The sequence below is a fragment of the Felis catus genome, chromosome E2 (assembly GCF_018350175.1).
Source record: "Felis catus isolate Fca126 chromosome E2, F.catus_Fca126_mat1.0, whole genome shotgun sequence".
Taxonomy (NCBI): Eukaryota; Metazoa; Chordata; class Mammalia; order Carnivora; family Felidae; genus Felis; species Felis catus.
In genome coordinates, this window is record NC_058382.1 from 1,125,068 (window position 1) to 1,145,720 (window position 20,653).

The 20,653-nt window shown below is 44.2% G+C and overlaps 1 protein-coding gene across 2 annotated transcripts in view; it reads right to left on the reverse strand.

The window, feature by feature from the left end:
• Positions 1-20,653, reverse strand: part of LOC101093223 (zinc finger protein 211) — a 31,417-nt gene that overhangs the window by 395 nt on the left and 10,369 nt on the right. The window contains exon 4 of one of the 2 annotated variants that reach the window (XM_023244873.2): positions 17,475-19,619. The exons of the other annotated variant lie outside the window; for it this stretch is intronic. Within the exon in view, the coding sequence (XP_023100641.1) occupies positions 18,151-19,619 (1,469 nt within the window). The 3' untranslated portion in view covers positions 17,475-18,150. Of the gene's footprint in view, positions 1-17,474; positions 19,620-20,653 lie in introns of those variants that run through there. 2 annotated transcript variants of the gene reach the window in all.

Here is a 20,653-nt window from a genome sequence, read left to right on the forward strand (position 1 = left end):
ATTCAGTGACATATAAAGAGAATAATAGATCACAAAACAAGTGGGGTTAACTTTCTAAATGAAAAGTTGGGTTAAACTAAAAAAATATTGATGTAACTTACCACATGAATAGAATTTAGGAAAATACAATATAATCATCTTCTTGGGTACATTAAAAGTGCTTCATAAAAGTCAGTGCTCATTACCAAAAAAGACATTTAGTAAGCTAGGAAGGAAGAGAACATCCCTGATATCATAAAGTTCTACAAAATACAGCAAAAATTATCCTTAAAAGTTTTTTCCTTGAAATTGAGAGGTGGAGGGCCACTTTCAACTCTATGCAACATTGGAATACTTTTTTACCGGTAAAAAAGGCAAGAAAATGTATCAAATATCATTATTTATACATTTCCTGATTTTATTTCCAACAAAGGATCAAATATCCTACAAATCTTAGACAATTTTTGCAAAATGAATTTTTGCAAAATGTCTGATACAAGACCAATTTACCAAAATCGACTGGATTGTATAATAACACAAGCAGCTTAAAATAAAAAAAAAAAACCTCAATGATATATATTACCATTAAACATGAAATATCGAAGAAAAACTCCAGTGAAAATGTACAAGTCCTCTACAGAAATACACAATATCAATAAATATCATAGGCATAAAGGACAACTATGTTCACGGATGGCAAGACCCAATTCCAATTGGGAAACATCAATTATCCCCAAGTTTCTCTGTGAACTCAATGCTATACCATTGGAAATCCAGCAAGTGGCTTGTGTTTGTGTGTCTGTGTGAGAAAATTGACAGCTGATTCTAAAATTAGACATAAACAGGCTAAAAATAGCCCAGACAATTCTGAAGAATAATAATATTTCAGGATTTACATAACCACAAAACAAAACTGATTATGAGATTATATTCATTAAGACCGTGATCATGGCACAAAGATAGACAGATAAGGAAACAGAACAGAATGTTATCCTGATATGATCGACATGTATACTGTCACTTGCTTTCTATACAACACGACACTGAAATGCATGTGCAGAGAGGAAAGCCTTTTTTTTTCTTCAATAAATAGTGTTAGGTCAACTGAATATTCAGAAAGGGGAAAATTAATCCTGACCCCCGTCCTACCCCATTTACAAAAATTAGTTCTAGATGAGTTTTTTAAATCTCTGAAATGTAAAATAAAGCTTCTAGAAGACCACCTGGAAGAATATATTTAAGAACCTGTAGTAAAAAAATATTTTTAATACAATACAGTAAGAACTCAGCAGGAAAGCTTGGGATTCTCTCTCTTCCTCTCCCTCTGCCCCTCCCCAGCTCACACACATGCTCTCTCTCAAAAACAAATAAACTTAAAAAAAAAACTACAATAACACTCTAAGAAATATCTGCCAGAATGAGAAAAATCATTCTGTCAGCATGGACTGGAATGCCTAGAAGTCTCAATCTCTACTGGTGAGTACTCACTGTGGACATGTTTTGACTGGTATCTACAAAATGTGCATTTATGTATTCTCCATGATATAGCTCACCAGTATTACTCCAGGGCATATATTCAACAGAAAAATCTACTCGTGTGCATCAAAGACATATATGAGAGTGTTTATGTCATCATAATTCACAATATCCCCATGTTGTAAACAATCTAAGTGTCCAACATTAAAGAGGATAGATTATCATTAAGTCACAGAGTTATATTTGATAGCGATGTAAATGAATGCAACAGAATAACCACAACCATAATGTTGAATGAAATAATGCAGAAATGAAAAAATTCATTTTGTTTATTCCCATTTATGTTATTTCAAAAGCATACAAGGGGTGCCTAGCTGGCTCAGTCAGTAGAGTATGAAGCCCTTGATCTCAGGGTCATGAGTTCAAGCCCCACATTGAGTGTAGAGTTTACTTTAAAAAACAAAACAAAACAATTGGTGCCCTGGATGGCTCAGTGGGTTAAGCTGCCAATTTTGGCTCAGGTCACGATCTCACAGTTTGTGGGTTCAAGCGCTGCATCAGGCTGTGTGCTGACAGCTCAGGGCCTGGAGCCTGCTTTGGATTCTGTGTCTCCCTCTCTCACTGCTCCTCTCCTGCTTGCACTCTGCCTCTCTCTCACTCTCTCAAAAATAAATAAACATTTAAAAAAAAAACCCACAAAGGGCACCTGGTTGGCTCAGTCGGTTTAAGCATCCAGCTTGGGCTCAGGTCATGATCTCACGGTTTTGTGAGTTCAAACCCGGTGTCTGGCTCTGCACTTGGAGTGCGGAGCCTGCTTGGGATTCTTTCTCTTTCTCCTTCTTTGTCTGCATCTTCCCTGCTCGCTCTCTCTCTCTCTCTCTCTCTCAAAAATAAATAAATAAACTAAAAACAAAACAAAAAAAAAGCATAATAGCATAATACTATCAATATTATTTAGGATATCGGTTACTTTGGGGAACCACAGTAGATACTGGGATAGGTACACACATGGAGGGCTGCATAGGAGGACCCCATCCCAGAACTAAACAGAATTGTGAGATGTTCTACTCGCAGTTTCCGCTGGCAGTATTCCACCTCTTGGTCTGTTTTTTTTTTTTTTTTTTTTTTTTAAGTAGGCTCCAAACCCTACTTGGGGCTTGAACTCATGACTTTGAAATTAGGGTCACACATTCTATCGACTGCACCAGGCAGGCGCCCCTCCACCTCTTGATCTTGGAGGTCGTTTATGCAGGAGAGTTTCTCTGTAAAAATCCACCAAGCTATCTACTTCCACTTTTTCATTTTTCTGTATGTGCATTACACTTCAATAAAAATGTTCAATTTTAGGGGCACCTGGATGGCTCGGTCAGTTAAGCATTCGACCTGATTTCGGCTCAGGTCATGATCTCACGGTTTGTGGGATCAATCCCTCCTCGGGCTCTACACTGACAGCACAGAGCCTGCTTGGGATTCTGTCTCTCCCTCTCTCTCTGCTCCTCCTCTGCCTGCTCTCTCTCTCTCTCAGAATAAATAACAAAATATTAGAAAAAGTTGAGGATAAAGCGAATGAAATAGAAGAAACAGGAATCCATACAAATGATCTCATCCTGTGTTGGAAACTCCTCTTACACCAGACACAGACATTTGCACAACCCACTCACCTACCCTCTCCACCTCCTTCCCTCCAGGTATCCCCTCTGTGTCAGTCCAAATATACATTCCTTAGGAAACTTTCTCTTCACTGGTTTTTTTCCCCTATCAATGATTCCCCTTCCTTATGAAAAACATTCCTTCCTTCACTGCTTTTCTCAGAGCTACAATTTTATGTTGATCTATTTCTGATTCCTGTTCTCTTCCACCCAAGGGTAGGATCCAGCAGAGATGAAATTGAGTTTGCATTTCTCCATATTGATTTCTGGCTACAAATCACATTATCTGGGTAACTGTAGCCACACCACTGGGATGCTGAATGAATAAAAGATTTAATTCTACGTCCATATTATTGCTCTATTTTTGTGTCCTCCCATTTTATGGATAGTTAAAATTTCAAAGACTTGTATTTTTATATTTTTTAAAAAGTTTACTTATTTATTTTGAGAGAGACAGAGACAGTGCAGGTGAGGGAGGGGCAGAGAGAGGGGGAGAGAGAGAGAATCCCAAGCAGGCTCTGTGCTGCCAGCTCAGAGCCCAATCTCACAAAACCTTGAGATCATCACCGGGAAGGAAGTCGGACGCTTAACCGACCAGGCAACCAGTCCGACCAGTCGGACGCTTAGCCACCAGGCGACCCCCCCCCCAAATTTGTATTTTTTTAAAACAGCAAATTTCACGCCACAAATTCAGAAAATGAGTGGTAGGGTTGGTATGTGGGCACACAAAGACCTGATTAATTTCTGTTCGTTGATGCCATTTTGTGCTTTTGTGCAAGCTCTAATCAGACTAGCCACCCTGATCCTGTCAGTTAATGAGGCCAGGAGGATTCTGGGGAAAACCCCATAGAACGGTGAATACATTCTTGTCTTTTCTTAATCCGTTTATCACAAAGCTTCTAGTCAACTTTTATTAAATGCCCATATGCTCAGGTCACACTCCACCTGACTCCTTCTATGCCTACCTGTTGCATTCAAGAAAAGTACCAAGTCCTTCCTGGTCTCAGGAGGCCTTGCCTGGGCCATCTCACCCTCCAGCCCCACCTTAGGTGTGGTGGCTGGTTCTCTGTACCCAAGTACACTGGCCTCCCTCCCTCTCTCTTTTTTTTCCTGTAGAATCCATGCCCCCTTCTTCTTCTGGGCCTCCCCACAAGTTTCATTTCCGGATTATCCCAGGCACACACGGACCACACGCTCACACTTGTAGACATGTACTCAATCCTGCACAGACACAGCTGTGGAACACTACTATGGCTAAGACTTTGGAATTAAAACCCTGACTGCCATGTTAAAAGTTCTCATCATAAGAGAAAAAAATTGACACTATGGAAGGGGATGGATGTTAACAAGACTTATTGTGGTGATCATTTTGCAGTGTATGCAAATATCGAATCATATGTTGTACACCTGAAACTAACATAATGTTATACATCAATTATATCTCAAAACAAAACAAACTCCAGCCTGCCAGGGGTCTTTTTTTTTTTTTTCTTAATGTTTTCTTTGTTTTTCAGAGAGAGAGAGAGAGAGAGAGAGAGAGAGAGACAGAGCATGAACGGTGGGGAGGGGCAGACAGAGAGGGAAACACAGAATCCGGAGCAGGCTCCAGGCTCTGAGCTGTCAGCACAGAGGGGCTTCAATTCACAAACTGGGAGATCATGACCTGAGCTGAAGTCAGATGCTTAACTGACTGAGCCACCCAGGTGCTCATCCTCCCAGGGTTTTTAATCTGGAATCGGGCATTTACAAGCTGTGTGACCCCAGACATATTACCCATCAGGTTCTTGTCTGTGTCATGAGGACTCTGATCTCTGATAATACCCAGCACCCAGACTTGCCATGGGAGCTGTAAGAGTTAATACATGATAGAGCATTTGCTGGCATATGATAAGCACTCAGTAAAAGTCTGCTAAATACCTAGTACCCACCCTTTACTTTTTTTTTTTAAGTAGGTGCCACGCCCAGTGCGGAGCCTAACTCAGGACTCAGACTCGTGACCCTGAGATCAAGACCTGAGCGGAGATCAAGAGGTGGCCACTTAACTGACTGAGCCACCCAGGCACCCTATGACATCCATCCTTTAAATTTCAGCTCCAACCTATTCATCCCAATCTGCCGTGAGCCAACACGTTCACAAGATGTAATAAAAGTAAATTACCAAGAAACATAAAATTAACAAGATAACAGAGCCACACAAAAAGACTTTCCCACGAGGGGCGCCTGGGTGGCTCCCCGTCGGTTAAGCATCCAACTCTCGATTTTGGTACAGGTCATGATCTCAAGATTTGTGGGTTCGAGCCCCTCAGCAGGCTCTGCACTGACAGCATGGAGCCTACTTGGGATTCTCTCTCTCCCAGTGTCTCTCTCTCTCTCTCTCTCTGCCCTTCCCCCGCTCATGCTTGAGCTTTTCCTCTCTCTCTCTCAAAAATAAATAAACTTAAAAAAAAAAAAAAAAGACTTTCCCAGGAGAAGTCTCCTGCAATCCACCTAGGGTTTTTTTTTTTTTTTATTGTTTATTTTTGAGAGCGAGAGAGACAGAGCACGAGTGGGGGAGGGGCAGAGAGAGATACAGACAGACAGACAGACAGACAGACAGAATCCGAAGCAGCTCCAGACTCTGAGCTGTGAGCACAGAGCCGGACACGGGGCTCGAACTCAGTCAACCACAAGATCATGACCTGAGCCGAAGTCACATGCCCAACCGACTGAGCCACCCAGGCGCCCCAATCCACCCAGGTTTTTACACAGAACTGTTGAAACAATAGACCATCCCTCACACTTGAGGGACCCCCATAACTTTGCACCTAGGAATGTTTCCCCCACCCCCCGAGCTATGCCTACGTACACATACGTGCACACACACACACACAAAATCAGAAAATTTCCTTCTGTTCTGAAAACTCACCTCAGGAAGACTGAACTTCAAACCGGGCGAGCCTGGGCTAAACACCGAGCTGCGGTGTGACTCACACTCTGCACAGGGCTCATCTGACGGGCCTTCCAGAGGCTCCTCCCTCTTATAGGGTCTGGGGTCAGTGATGCATTTACAGATGTGATTGGATAAAATCTGCCTGCGGATGGAATCCCGCCCCAGCTCCAGCTCTCTGATACGTTATTAGGTTACACCCCTGGGGCTGGGACAACCAGCCACAATCAAATCCTAGTATTTCTGCAGTGAAATGTAACAACACACACTGAGTGGGGAATGCAAAGATTAACCTTAGTCTCACATAAACTCCCGCCAAGTTTTGTCTTAAGCGAGTCTCACACAAAGTTGCTGATGCTTTCTAATTGTCTAGATTTGTGGATTGCAAGTGTGGCAGAGAACAAGGTTAATGTTCTCTCTTCCTGTGTCAGTCCCAGGCAGTGAGTCGGAGGGTGCCCCAGGACCCCAGAGGAGAGGTTCCTAGTTCAACAAAAAGACCACAGGGACTGAAACAAACATTATTTTAGCGGGAAGGGAGCTGGGTTCTTATTTTATGTTGAGAAAGCACAGCATGGCTGAGACTCACTGTCAGAGAGGGCAGAGTTAACAATAGTGACAGGCCCCTGGTTTGAAATGTGGCTGGGAAGGGCACCGTGTACCCACTGGGGGGCAGGGGGAGGGGAGAGTGGCAGCAATAGATTTTGGGAAACTGGGCTCTTCTGTGTCCCAACTCTTTGTAGAGGAAGCGACCACCCCGTACAAGATGAGAGAGACTCGGGGAAGCAGATGGAATGGATTTTTGACAGAAGGTACCTGTCAGGCAGTCCAAACATCGTCCGTCTGTCCTCCACTTTCAAGTCATTTCCGGAGTCAAACCACTTCGACTGCTGCACAGCCCCCATCACACCTCACTGGCGGGGATCGGCTCCTGTCTGGCCTCCTCTCCACCTGCCAGTTTTCTCTCCTCAAAGCAGCTGTTCTGGGGACCCTCTATAACCACCTGACCATGTCCCCCTCTGCTGAAGCTCCCCGATGCCTTCCAGAATCAATCTGCCAGGGTACAGACTGCCCTCGATGAAGGTAAAAGACCTCCCCACGCCCCAACATGTCACAGACCCACCGTTTCACAAAATGCAAGAAAAATGAATTAACAGAAATGCGAAACCAACACGAAAACAAAGGCACACGAAATACAGGGGATTTTATGTCATCAGATTCAACAGACAGAAAACGTGTGTCACCTCGCCCTGAGTTTATACACTTACTCTCTGCGTAGACAGGAGCCCAAGACAGGAGCCAGTGTGGAGGACGGCGGCACCCTCAGACCGCATTCTGAGGGTCACGGACACAGTGTGATCGGCGTCCTGACAGTGGCCTGGAGACCCTGTCGCTCTGGCTCCAGTGGCCTGTCTGCCCCTTTGCTTGCTCTGCCGAAGCCTCACAGGCCCCCACAGTTCCAGGACCTGGTGGCCTCACTCCCACGGTGGGTCTTTCATTGTCCCCTTCCTCTGCCCCTTGGGAGAGGGACCCAGAGCTCTCCGCTCTTCTCTCCTAGGCTGCGCTGGACACATTTCCTCACGTCTCGCGACCCCCTCCCACCAGGCGGTCTTTGGTCACCCCTCTGCTTCAGTTTTCTCCATAGCAACGATCTCCAGCAGACAAACTATACCCTTCCCACTTGTCTTCTTATCTGTCACTCTGGAATTGAACCAACTCACAGACAGAATTTTTTTTTTTTCCCTGCACTGCATCCTGAGTGGTTTATGTAGAGCTGGACACACACTTGTAAGTTCTCATTAATTATGCATCTGTTTGAAATGAATATTCCAGGTGAGAGAGGGTGTGAGCTAAACTGACCCAGCAGCTGCAGGGAGGACAGAGTCAAATGAACCACAGAAGGGTTAATGGAGCAGACAAGTCAAGACATCCTCAGGGGCCAGGAGACGTGGGGACCTTGCAAGAGCTGCTGCCCTCCCCCCAAATCGAGGTAGAGAAATGAGAAGTTAGAGGGAAGCACAGAGAACAGCAACTTTCAGAGTCCTGTTCCACAACATGGGGAGATCAAGCACAGAGCTGCAGGGATGACGAGTTAAAGAAAAGCGTTTTTGGGGTGCCTGGGTTAATGAAATCAACAATATATATGACATAAGGTGTCTTTAGGGGCGCCTGGGGGGCTCAGTCAGTTAAGCATCTGACTTCAGCTCAAATCATGATCTCACGGTTCATGGGTTCAAGCCCCACATTGGGCTCTGCGCTGACAGCATGGAGCCTGCTTGGGATTCTCTCTCTCCCTCTCTCTCTCTGTCCCTCCCCTGCTCTCTCTCTCTCAAAAATAAACATTAAAAAAAAAAAAAAGAAACAAAAGTGGTTTCCTTTCCCACCTTCATGGCCTCGGGATAGCCATTACCTTCCTGTACCAGCTTCCCTCTGTGGTGCTGGAATAGGCACTGATACCAGGCAAGAGGATTTAAGGAGCCGTCAGTCAGGCTGGCCAGCTGTCCCTGTGCTGTTGTCCATCCTCTCTCATTCCCCTAACCTTTGGGATGACAGTTTGGATGATGCCTCCACCCTCGCCGGGTTGAGATGCAAACGCCTGGTTGCCTAGGGTAGCGGGAGCTGGGCTCCCTTCCCTGGCCCCCTCCCCTTGTTTCGTACTCCCTGCATCAGCACACGGACCTTGGCCTTTCCTCCAGACACACGTGAGACAGGGCAACGCACACATCCTGGGAAAAGTAATTAGATATGGAAAAATCACAAAAATCACAAAGATCATAGTCAACGACATATGACATCTGGAAAACAGTGATGGAAGAGAAGTACAAAGAAATTCAAATAAGAAGGTAAAATAATCAAGGAGATGAGGAAAGACAAAGGCCACAGGAAGAAGATATGCTAACAAAAATTGGGAAAATATCAATCATGGAAAATGTTTATAAAGATAGGGCTGGGTAGAATAAATAGGAGAATGAAATATTGAAAGAATTAGTGAGTCAGATGACAGACTGAAGATGACATCTGAAAGACAAAGGATCCAAGAATGCAGTAGGAAGCATAAAAGAGCTGAGGTCGTGACTCGCCTGTAGGCAACGATATTCTTCTGCTTCATGTTTCTGAAACTGTGACTAACACATAATGCCACTAAACATCATTATCGAATACATAAAGAAAATGAATGTAGGGTATCAAGATCTAGATACAAGTACAGTATGCTTGGTTTCCGAGCATAATTCGTTCTGGAAACACGCTTGTAATCCAAAGCACCCAAATGTCAAAGCGAATTTCAAGAACCATCAGCGCAGTTGTGATCATGTAATGTTCAGTGTCATGGACTACTCGTATTGCAAGACATCACTCGTTTATCAGGTTAGAATTTCGTAGACATGTTGGCTCATCTTGTGGAACATTTGCAGGACAAGTTACTTGCAATCCAAGGTTTTCCTGTAGTCCCCAAAGAGGGGAAATCTATGTGATGACCCAGCAGGAGATGCATGGGTGGCAGCTTCAGCGGCCTCAGTCAGGCATGGACATGAGATCCTGAAGTTACTGGGCTCTGAGGCATGTGACAGGAGGTGACAGGTGAAGTTCAGGGATGAGGCGGGAAGATACACACAGGGGTAAGTCAAGGGACAAGAAGAAGGATGCACAGGTGACCATTGTTGGGGGAACCAACAATGTGACTAGAGGGCAGATGTATGGAGGCTGGTAGGAGCTTTGAAGAAAGGCCAGAATTTCCTTACCAGGAAATGGTGAAGCTCATTTAAAGTGAAGCAGACGGGGGGCGCCTGGGTGGTGCAGTCGGTTAAGCGTCCGACTTCAGCCAGGTCACGATCTCGCGGTCCGTGAGTTCGAGCCCCGCGTCAGGCTCTGGGCTGATGGCTCAGAGCCTGGAGCCTGTTTCCGATTCTGTGTCTCCCTCTCTCTCTGCCCCTCCCCCGTTCATGCCCTGTCTCTCTCTGTCCCAAAAATAAATAAACGTTGAAAAAAAAAATTAAAAAAAAAAATAAAGTGAAGCAGACAGGGCAGGGTCTGGGACAGGACAGGTGGGAAAAGGAGATTGATTCTTCAGTCAATTTGGCTCTTTATCCTCTTATCTCCTTCCAGTTCACATGTGAAGAGGGGTAAGGTGGGCAAGTAGCTAAGTGCTTGACTCGGGACAGACCAAGACTCTAAATCATCTAAGCTGTGCCCATTACCAACTGGCTGACCTTGGTCATGTCCACTGTCCCCAGGCTTCAGGATTCATGTCTGCAAAAGTGGAAAAATGGGCATTAAACTGTACAGCACAGAAAGGGAAGCAGACACTAAATAACAGATGATATTATGGAGCCCAGTAAAGATCCCATCCAGGTGCAAAGATGAGGAAAATTTCCTGGCAAAGAGAAAAGCATGTACATGACCCTGAGGCTAGTGAGAGCTTGGCTTGGTGGTGGAATCAGGTGAAGGCCAGTAGGGCCAGTAAAGGAAGAGAGTGATGGATGGAGGGATGAGGGGAAAGGGGCAGATAAACATGGTTTTGTAGGCTATGACTAGAAATTTGGATTTTATTCTGACTATTCTGGGAAGTTGTGGGAGGGATTCAGCAAGACAAACACATGATTTTTTTAAATGTTTTATTTTGAAATAATTACAGATTCACGAGAAGTCGCAAACACAGTGCAGAGTACCTTTTGCTTAGTTTCCCCCTGGTAACATCTGACATGATCTTTATGTCAAACCCAGGAACTGGACATTGGTTCAATCTTCAGACCTTTTTCAGAGTTATCATTTTACATGTATGTGTGTGTGTGTGTGTGTGTGTGTGTGTGTGTGTGTGTGTGTTTCTGTGTGATTTTATCACATGGGTAGATTCGTGTAACTACAACCACAATCAAGACCCAGAACATTTTTTTTGGAAGAAGGCCAAAAGGTGATGTTTAGCCCCCAAATGGTGATGGGGCAGGTCAAATTGAGAGAAGTCTGAGGTGGAGCAAATATGCCTACAGAAGTGAGGCGTATTTGGAAAAATGGTCCTTGGGGCTACAATCTTGGTCTTAGAATTTGACCTGAGAACCAAGAATTTCTATGCTGTCAGGAAGCATTTTGGTCGGGACATTATAGTGATCATCCTGACTAGTTGGGAGTTGTTTCTTTTCTTTTCTTTTTTTTTTTTTTTTACATTTATTTATTTATTTTTGAGAGAGAGGGAGAGAGCAAGCAAGCACAAGTGCACAAGTGGGAGGGAGGGAGGGAGAGAGAGAGAGAGAGAGAGAGAGAGAGAGAGAGAGAGAGAGAATCCCAAGCAGGATCCATGCTGTCAGTGTAGAGCCTGACACAGAGCATGACTTGAGCCAAAATCAAGCTGGACACTTAACCAACTGAGCCACCCAGGCGTCCTTGGAGTTAGTTTTTAAAGGGAAGGCCAGGAGAACAATTGAGGTTTAGATTTGGAAATGTGTCCAGCCAAATAGGTCAACAGGTTGTGGATAGTGCTATTGGCAAAGTTTCTTTAAGATCATCTGAATAGGCTTCAACATGGCCAGGCAGTTGAGAGGGAAACTTATGACATGTCCTGCTATACAGAATTTTGCCAGTGTGATGGGAACAAAATTATGGTGCTAACTAATGGTTGGCTATGGCAGTGGTGTTTAAAAGGCCATTTAACTATGGGTGTCAGTGTGCCAAAATATAGCTAGATGGCTGTTGCATTGCCAGATGGAGTCTGCTCATGGCCTGCAGTGTTCCAGGGACATGCTATTATGTATCCCAAGTAGGTATAGCCAAACTATGAGAAGCCAGAAGGCCGGGCAATAGCATTTGTTCTGTGCGAGTGCTATAATTAAAGGCATTGAGAGCACACGGACCACATTGGCTTAGTGTGGACTGGGTGACTGTGTGGTTGGAGGGAACCTGCATTCCTTAGTGGAATTTCTTGTCAGGTAAGTCCAGTTTTAGTCTTTCTCGGCCACTCTGCTATTCACACTGTTGTGGGTGTAAGTCCTGGAGCCATGATCTCTCTACTTTGAGTGAGATTATCACAGGCATTAGAAATTAAGTATCCTCTATAGCCAGGAATATTTGGCAAAGCTTGTGGTGTAGGCTAAGCAAATCAACATTTATCAAGGTACCAAATAACTCTGACAGATAGCCAGAGGGGCATTTGATGGTGAGATGATCATTTGTCACAATAAAAACTCGAGCCTTGGGGCGCCTGGGTGGCGCAGTCAGTTAAGCGTCTGACTTCAGCCAGGTCACGATCTCGCGGTCTGTGAGTTCGAGCCCCGCGTCAGGCTCTGGGCTGATGGCTCAGAGCTTGGAGCCTGTTTCCGATTCTGTGTCTCCCTCTCTCTCTGCCCCTCCCCCGTTCATGCTCTGTCTCTCTCTGTCCCAAAAATAAATAAACATTGAAAAAAAAATTAAAAAAAAAAAAACAAAAAAAAACCTCGAGCCTTGACCTGGCCTCCATCCCAATCAGGGTTGGGGCAAGACCGACAAGGACGGATGAAAGAAGAGGAACAAGGAATGCCTAAAGGCATTCCTAGGTTTCACTAGGTTTGGCTTGAGACTGATCCAAACTGACAAAATTGGGAGTTGCCTTATAACTATGTCAGGAAGAGAGTGGCTCTTAGGCACACTAGATGAATCCAGGACTTCCACTGAGGTGGCATGACCCTGTACTTTACGGGGGAGGGCAACAGCCCATCTACTTCTGTAAGTGCAACAATGATTATTTGCATGTCCTGTGTGTCTAGTATGCTCCCTCACAGGAGCAGGTCGTCAGTGTAATGCTATAAATGGGTGCCTGGGGACAGCCGAGTCCAATTAGAGTTCTGCCAGTATTGGTGATGTGTGATGGTTGAACTTCTAAGATATCCCATGGGCAACTGAGTAAAGGTGTATTGTGCTCCTTTGAAAGTGATTAACTGTTGAATTCACCTTTCTGGGTGGATGTGATCGAAGGGTTGTTGAAATAGACACTGAATAGGATATATAGAACGGCAAAACATTTGCCAGTGGACAACTGAATGGCTTCATTCATTTCAATTATGTGAGTATAGGGGCTTTAATGGATGGGACCAAGGTAGCAGTAACCTACCATGAGCTGCCATTCCTCTGATCATCCTTTTTTTTTTTTTTTACAGTAGGCTTCATGCCCAGTGCTGAGTCCAACGCAGGGCTTGAACTCATGACCCTGAGATCAAGACCTGAGTGGAGATCAAATCAGATGTTTAACTGACTAAGCCACCCAGATGCCCTACCTTTGAGGATTCTTTTATAATTTATAATTTATTATTTTTTAACATTTATTCATTTTTGAGAGACAGAGAGAGACAGAGTGTGAGTGGGGAAAGGTCAGAGAGAGAGGGAGACACAGAATCTGAAACAGGCTCCAAGCTCTGAGCTGTCAGCACAGAGCCTGACATGGGGCTCGAAGCCACGAACTGTGAGATCATGACCTGAGCCGAAGTCAGACATTTAACCAACTGAGCCACCCAGGCACCCCTGAACTACACTTTAAACAGGCTTTTTTTTTTTTTTGGTATGAATTATATCTGAATTTATTTTTATTAATTAAAACAAAGTTAATGTTTAGTTTGAGAGAGAGAGCAGGAGAGGGGCAGAGAGAGAGAGACAGAGAGAGAGAATCTGAAGCAGGCTCCAGGCTGTCAGCACAGAGCCTGATGTGGGGCCCAAACCCACATACTGCAAGATCATGACCAAGCTGAAGTTAGACGCCTAACTGACTGAGCCACCCAGGAGCCCCTTTTTAACGTTTATTTTTGAAGAGAGAGAGAGAGAGGACGAACTAGTGAACATGAGCGGGGAAGGGGCAGACAGCGAGGGAGACCGAGGATTTAAAGCAGGTTCTGCGCTGACAGCACAGAGCCCGATGTGGGTCTCAAACTCACAAACCCTGAGATCATGACCTGAGCCAAAGTCAGACCCTTGGCCAAATGAGCTACCCTGCCCCCGCACCCCTGAGGACTCTTACGTATCTACTGTGCTTTCTCAGATGTAAACAAAATTGGTTACTTCCTACTCCAAGTCAATGAACCGTATCTAATTTGTATATTAAACATATTTTTTGATAGATCTTCAAAATGATTTCTGGCCCCTTACCAGTTTATTTTCTCTTATTTAGTTGATTCAATTGTTGTTTTGCCTATTGACTCTCGTCTACCCCTTCCTTTTGTTCTTATTTCATCTTTGAACTTACTTTAAAATTTTCATTCAAATACATGAGGATCATCACACAAATACATTTCACCCCTGCCAGATGCCTGCAGAGAGCCGTGATTATAGCTAGAAAGATCTGTTCCCTGAGCTCCACCCCTGTGCCGGAGGTAAGGGGACAACAGACTATTATCTTCTCCAAACATCAGTGCTACTTGTACTTCTTCTTATTACGAAACATACCAAATATAGACAACTGAAACGTGAGAGACTGCAATAAACCTTAAGTTTATATGCACTGTAAAACTTTAGAAATTAGGGGCTAAGGTCTGCTCCTCAGTTAAATATGGGTGATATCAAGAATGTGGGGAGCATAGTAACACTTTAAACTATAAACATTTCCTCTGAATGTTTTCAAATTTGTTGAAATTCTCCAATCATTTTATAGAACCCGAAGCTGAGAATTACATTGGATTACTTACAGTTTTTCTGTCAACAAGAACATACAAACTTCCAGAGGGTTTAGAATAAAAACAGGCTTTGACCCTGAAATAAACCGTTGGCAAATTGCATCTCAACTGTTAATTTGCATTCTTTCTGATCCTTTGTGAGAAAACATTTTCAAAGTTTGACTTTTTTCCAAGAATTTCCTGTACTTCAAATATCTTTCCTGCTTTGTTTTGTTTCTTGAACAACTGAAGTATCTAACTGCACTATTGTCAATATGATACATCTTCCGTTATGTTTCCAATGAAATGTTTGGTTTTAGGGATGTTAAGCATGTATCAAAACATTAAAGTATACTCTGAACTATGTGCGGTTTATGTGCTGCCAATGACACCTCTAGTAAACAAGTCTTCCAAACTTGTCGCTTCCTAAATCGTTTTACTGTGTTTTATTATCATCAGTGCTCTACAGGTTACATGCGGCCGCTGGCTCAGGATGGCGGAAACAATGCTGCGCCTCTAGCAACTCTCCCCGACTGTGCTCGGTGACATCACACTGGTGGTGTGAAATCAGCCACAGTGGGAGTACTTACCCCAGAGAACTTGAAAGACACTGTGAGCCAGGACTACGCTGTATTATTGAAAGCCTAGATTGAAGAATATGTTGGAGAATATGTAAATAATGCAGATTAAACTTAAAAAGTGTGTGTGGGGGGTGGTCATTACATTGTATACAGCAGGAAAGCACCCAAGGAACAAAAACAAGCAAAAGATACAAACAGACATTTTATCAAGAAGATCTACAGATTGCAAATAAATACAAGAGAAAAATGTTCAACATCATAAATCCTTAAGGAAATGCAATTAAAATGACTGCTTGCTTATTAAATGGGTAAATTCCAAAGACTGAACAAAAAGACTGATACCACGTACTGGCAAGGATGTGAAAGAACTGGGACTCTCATGCACTCCTGGTGGGTATGCAAAAGCAAACGATCATTTTAGATCAGTCTGGCAGTTTCTTTAGAAGTTAAACATTCACTTACCCTATGACTCAGGCATTTTACTTTGAGTGACTAACACAAGAGAAGTGAAAAATACATACATACATACAAATGTTCCAGCAGTTTTATTTTCTAAAATTTTTTTTTCCAACGTTTTTATTTTTTATTTTTGGGACAGAGAGAGACAGAGCATGAATGGGGGAGGGGCAGAGAGAGAGGGAGACACAGAATCAGAAACAGGATCCAGGCTCTGAGCCATCAGCCCAGAGCCTGACGCGGGGCTTGAACTCCCGGACCGCGAGCTCGTGACCTGGCTGAAGTTGGACGCTTAACCGACTGCGCCACCCAGGCGCCCCTAGCAGTTTTATTTTCAATAGCTAAAACGAGGTACCTAAAAGACTCCTGAAAGATGAATGGATAAACAAATGGTATATCCATAGAAAAGATGTTACACAGCAATAAAAAGAGTGAAATACTTATATAAACATCACTGAAGAATCTCAAAATAATTACAAATCATAAATCAAACAAGAAAAAAAAACATTTTATGACTCAGATAATAGAAAATCCTAGAAAATACAAACTAACTTATTATAAATGAAGGGAAGTCAGTGGTTGCCTGGACAGGGGAAAGACAGATCAGAAACATGAGGTACATTAGGGGTGATGGACATGTTCATTATGATTATGATGAGGTTCTGTGGGTTTATGCGTATGTCAAAACTTAACTGTACACCTCAAATAGGTGCAATATATTGCATGTCAACTATACCTAAATAAAGTTCTACAAGAGTTTAAAAAAAAAAAAAAAACACCCTTAGATCTTCCACTTTTTTCATAAAATTAGGTTTGGCGGCCCTATGTTGACTCTATCTCTTGCCTGATGACCTTGGAAAAGCAGACTTGCCTTTAGTGGTAGCAAATATTTATGAGCAGTTAAATCTATTCCACCTGAGTCAACAAGAACGCTGGCTCAGTCACAGAGCCACATCAACAGATTAAGGGATCTCCTTTCTCTGTATGCCTATTTTCCTATCTGCGTAGAAATGGCCTTTAGGTGAATGTACCAGAATGCCTATGGGAATCCACAAAACCAATAGCTTTTCTTTGACAAAGACCTCAGCTGCAAAGATGCATGTACCTGGAGGTCCTGAGGATTTGTGCACACTAACACTGCAGATTCACAGTCATCGGAGCATTCTGATACAATTTTAGAAGAGGCATGTCCTGTCTACTTAGCTGCAGTCCCCTCCACTGCAGTGTTTCTGTACCAATTACAGTTGCCCCAGGGCCCTGTATTCTTACCATGACACTAGCCTAGTGAATTCTGGGTATCAGGGCACATGGATCCTTTGGAGGACTGGGGCAGAGAATTCCATCAACACTGAGCATTATGGGACATCCACCGTGAAAAAGAAAAACAATTCATGTTGTTCTCAGAAGCACTGGATGCTGTGAACTTCCTGACTCTTCAGTGTTCTGAGCCCACCAAAAAATCCCGATACCCAGTCCCCAAATTAAGACAAGGCCCTGCAGTCTTTCCTAGGAGACCTTGGGCAACAGCATAAATTAGGCCAAAGCTGGAAAGAGAGCTATATTCTTTCATCAAACTGTCATCTCTGAGGCAAAGTACTGGGAACCCCATGAAAGCGGTTCACTCCTTAATGCTGGCAGAGCCCAGGTGTTTTCAAATCACCTCACACAGTGCTTAGAACCCCAAGATCAAAGGTGGCTTAGGCAATAGTGTCTTTTTTTTTTTAATGTTTTATTTAGTTTTGAGACATAAGAGAGACAGAGCATGAGCAGGGGAGGGGCAGAGAGAGAGGGAGACACAGAATCCGAAGCAGGCTCCAGGCTCTGAACTGTCAGCACAGAGCCCGATGTGGGGCTCGAACTCACAAACCGCGAGATCATGACCTGAGTCGAAGTCAGATGCTTAAACCAACTGAGCCACCCAGGCGCCCCAGCAATAATGTCTTCATTATTGCAAAATCCAAAGCAGTATGAGGCAGGGAATTCCCAGGTTGGTGACTTGGAAGATAGGAAAATCCAAGGTGAGTGTCACACAAAACTAACACATTGAAAATGCAGTCCTTCTCGGCAAGTTATTGGCAGAACTCAGATAGGGTCCACTGGGCCCAAACTGGGTCAGGGCCATGCCCTAACTTCTACAAGAGAAGAGAATGAAGACCCTATAAGGGCTAAGACTAATCATGATTTCCTCCAGCAAAGGGGGGAGCTTCCCTGAGCACACTGTGGTGGTAACTGATGCACACTGTGTGAACCTGCTGAGTGGTAGAGAGGACAAAACTCTCCCACAGAAACCGGCAGTGACATAAATCTGGCAAAAGCCCTGGACAGGTTAGAAGGTGTAACACAGCTCCTTATAGATTCTCACATACTTGGATCTCCCCACTATGAATTTTCAGACATATAGGCTTAAATTTGCCAGATGGCTTCTTCACAACTTCCTTCTTCCAGTGTAATTATCTAAAAGGAAACCACATGTCCCTGTACACCTAAGGCCTTTCTCTAGTATGGAATCTCTGGTGTTGAATGAAGTCAGATTTGGAGCTAAAGGATTTCCCACATTCTCTGCACTCAGTAGGCCTCTTGCCAGTGTGAACTCTCCGATGTTGAATGAGGCTGGAGCTTTGGCTAAAGGATTTTCCGCATTCCCCACACTCATAAGGCCTTTCTCCAGTGTGAACTCTCAGGTGTTTGACAAGGTTAGATTTACAGCTAAAGGACTTTCCACATTCACTGCACTCAATAGGCCTTTCTCCAGTGTGAACTCTCCAGTGGTTCTTGAGGTTGGAGCTATGGCTAAAAGATTTTCCACATTCCCCACACTCATAAGGCCTTTCTCCTGTGTGGACTTTCCGATGTGAACTGAAGCTGGAACTTTGCTTAAAGGATTTCCCACATTTAGTGCACTCATAAGGCCTTTCTCCAGTGTGAAGTCTTCTGTGGTGAATGAGGCTGGAGCTTCGGCTAAAGGATTTCCCACATTCGCCGCACTGATGAGGCCTTTCTCCAGTGTGAACTCTCCTGTGGTAAATGAGACTGAAGTTTTGGCTAAAGGACTTCCCACATTCACTGCACTCATAAGGCCTTTCTCCAGTGTGAACTCTCTGATGTTGAATGAGGTTGGACCTTTGACTGAAGGATTTTCCACATTCCCTGCACTCATAAGGTTTCTCTCCAGTGTGAACTTTCCTATGGCTATTGAGGCTGTAGCTTTGGCTAAAGGATTTCCCACATTCACTGCACTCATAGGGCCTTTCTCCGGTGTGAACCCTCCGATGTATAATGAAACTGGAGTAGTAGGTAAAGAATTTCCCACATTCACTGCATTCATAAGGTCTTTCTCTAGTGTGGACTTTCTGGTGCTGGATGAGATTACATCTTCGGGTACAGGCTTTTCCACATTTGCCACATTCATAAAGCCCTTCTCTAGTGAGGACTCTCTGATCCTGAGCAAGTGTGTCTGTGCAGCTGAAGGCTTTCTTGCATTCTCCACAGTGGTGACGACTTTTTCCATTGTGAAAGATAGTCTCACACTCATTGTTCAGCTTCTCCCCAGTGTGAGTGACCTGTTGTTGGAGAAATCCCATGCTGGTTAAGAAGTCCTTCCCTGTCTCCTCACAGGTAAGGGGCTTCTCTGACACATGGACTGTACAGCTCTTTATAAACGAGGCTCTGTCCACGTAACTTCTGAAGGGAACCTCTCTAGTGTGCTGCCCCTCGTACTGTTGAAGGTTGGCAGCTAAACAGAATTGTTTCCCACATGTATATGGTTTTTCCCCAGGATAAGTTTCCTGGTGCTCAGCCAAGCGCAGAATGTTTCTCAAGATCGGACCGTGCATCTCAAAGGGCTGGGCCTTCTGGGGAGATGAATCTGCCTCAAGAGTCCTGATCTGTGACACTCCTACAGAAATGCTCTCTTCCAAAGGTACATCCTCATCGTCCACTCCGTGCCCACAACCTGAAAGCACAGAAGTGTTCTGATGAAGTACAAGTTGACATCACTGGGAAGGAGGAAGACCCGTCACAAAGGTACATCTGACACACTAAAGAACCAGAATATAGAACTCTTTTCAGGCAAAGGAAGTTGGGATTAGGTTTTGGACACAGCTGCTTTGCACTACTGGAATGCCAAGGTCGCAGAATTGGGAAGGCCTCACTAGGCACAGCATATAAGGAAAGGGTTGGGCCAGGGGTGAAACACGTTCTACAACTTGTTCTACTGTCAATGTCTTTTAGCTGGATTACATCTACTGGGGACACGTGATGCTGTGCAGAGGTCTATGTCTATATGTAGGAAAATATGACTGTAAGAAAGTAACTGGTTTTCAAGAATTATTAAAAGATATGTGCATACTTTAGAATACGACAATGCTGGAAAGCACTGTGGAGAGAGGAGTGTGAAGAATGAGTGAGAAAAAAGGTCCAGAGAAGTAGGCATTAGTCCAGGACTGAAGAAAGAATAAAAATGACATCAGCAGGGGCGCCTGGGTGGCTCAGTCAGTCTGACTTCAGTTCAGGTCATGATCTCACAGCTCGTGAGTTCGAGCCCCACATCGGGCTCTATGCTGACAGCTGGGACCCTGGAGTCTGCTTTGGATTCTGTGTCTCCCTCTCTCTCTGCCCCTCCCCCACTCGCACTCTGTCTCTCTCGCTCTCAAAAATAAATAAAACATTTTTAAAAATGACATCAGCGAAGGTCAAGAATGGAGATGGTAAGATGGAAGTGAGTTGTGGCCACCAGCAATGGCACCAAAACACAAGTCAAATATGATAGGTTCCTGGTGTCATCTGAACACAGCTCTGATATCACACTCTCCCCCAGCTGTCATTCAACTGAGTCAGGCCCTCTCTGGGCCCATCTCATGGAGACTGGAGCTATGTCCATCCTGGGAAGCACAGAGGACTCCTCCCCTAGCCCCAGCTGAGTAAGAGACCTGGAAGAGCCCAGCAAGAGACCTGGAAGATCCAAATCCTAAGGGAAAGACAGGATGG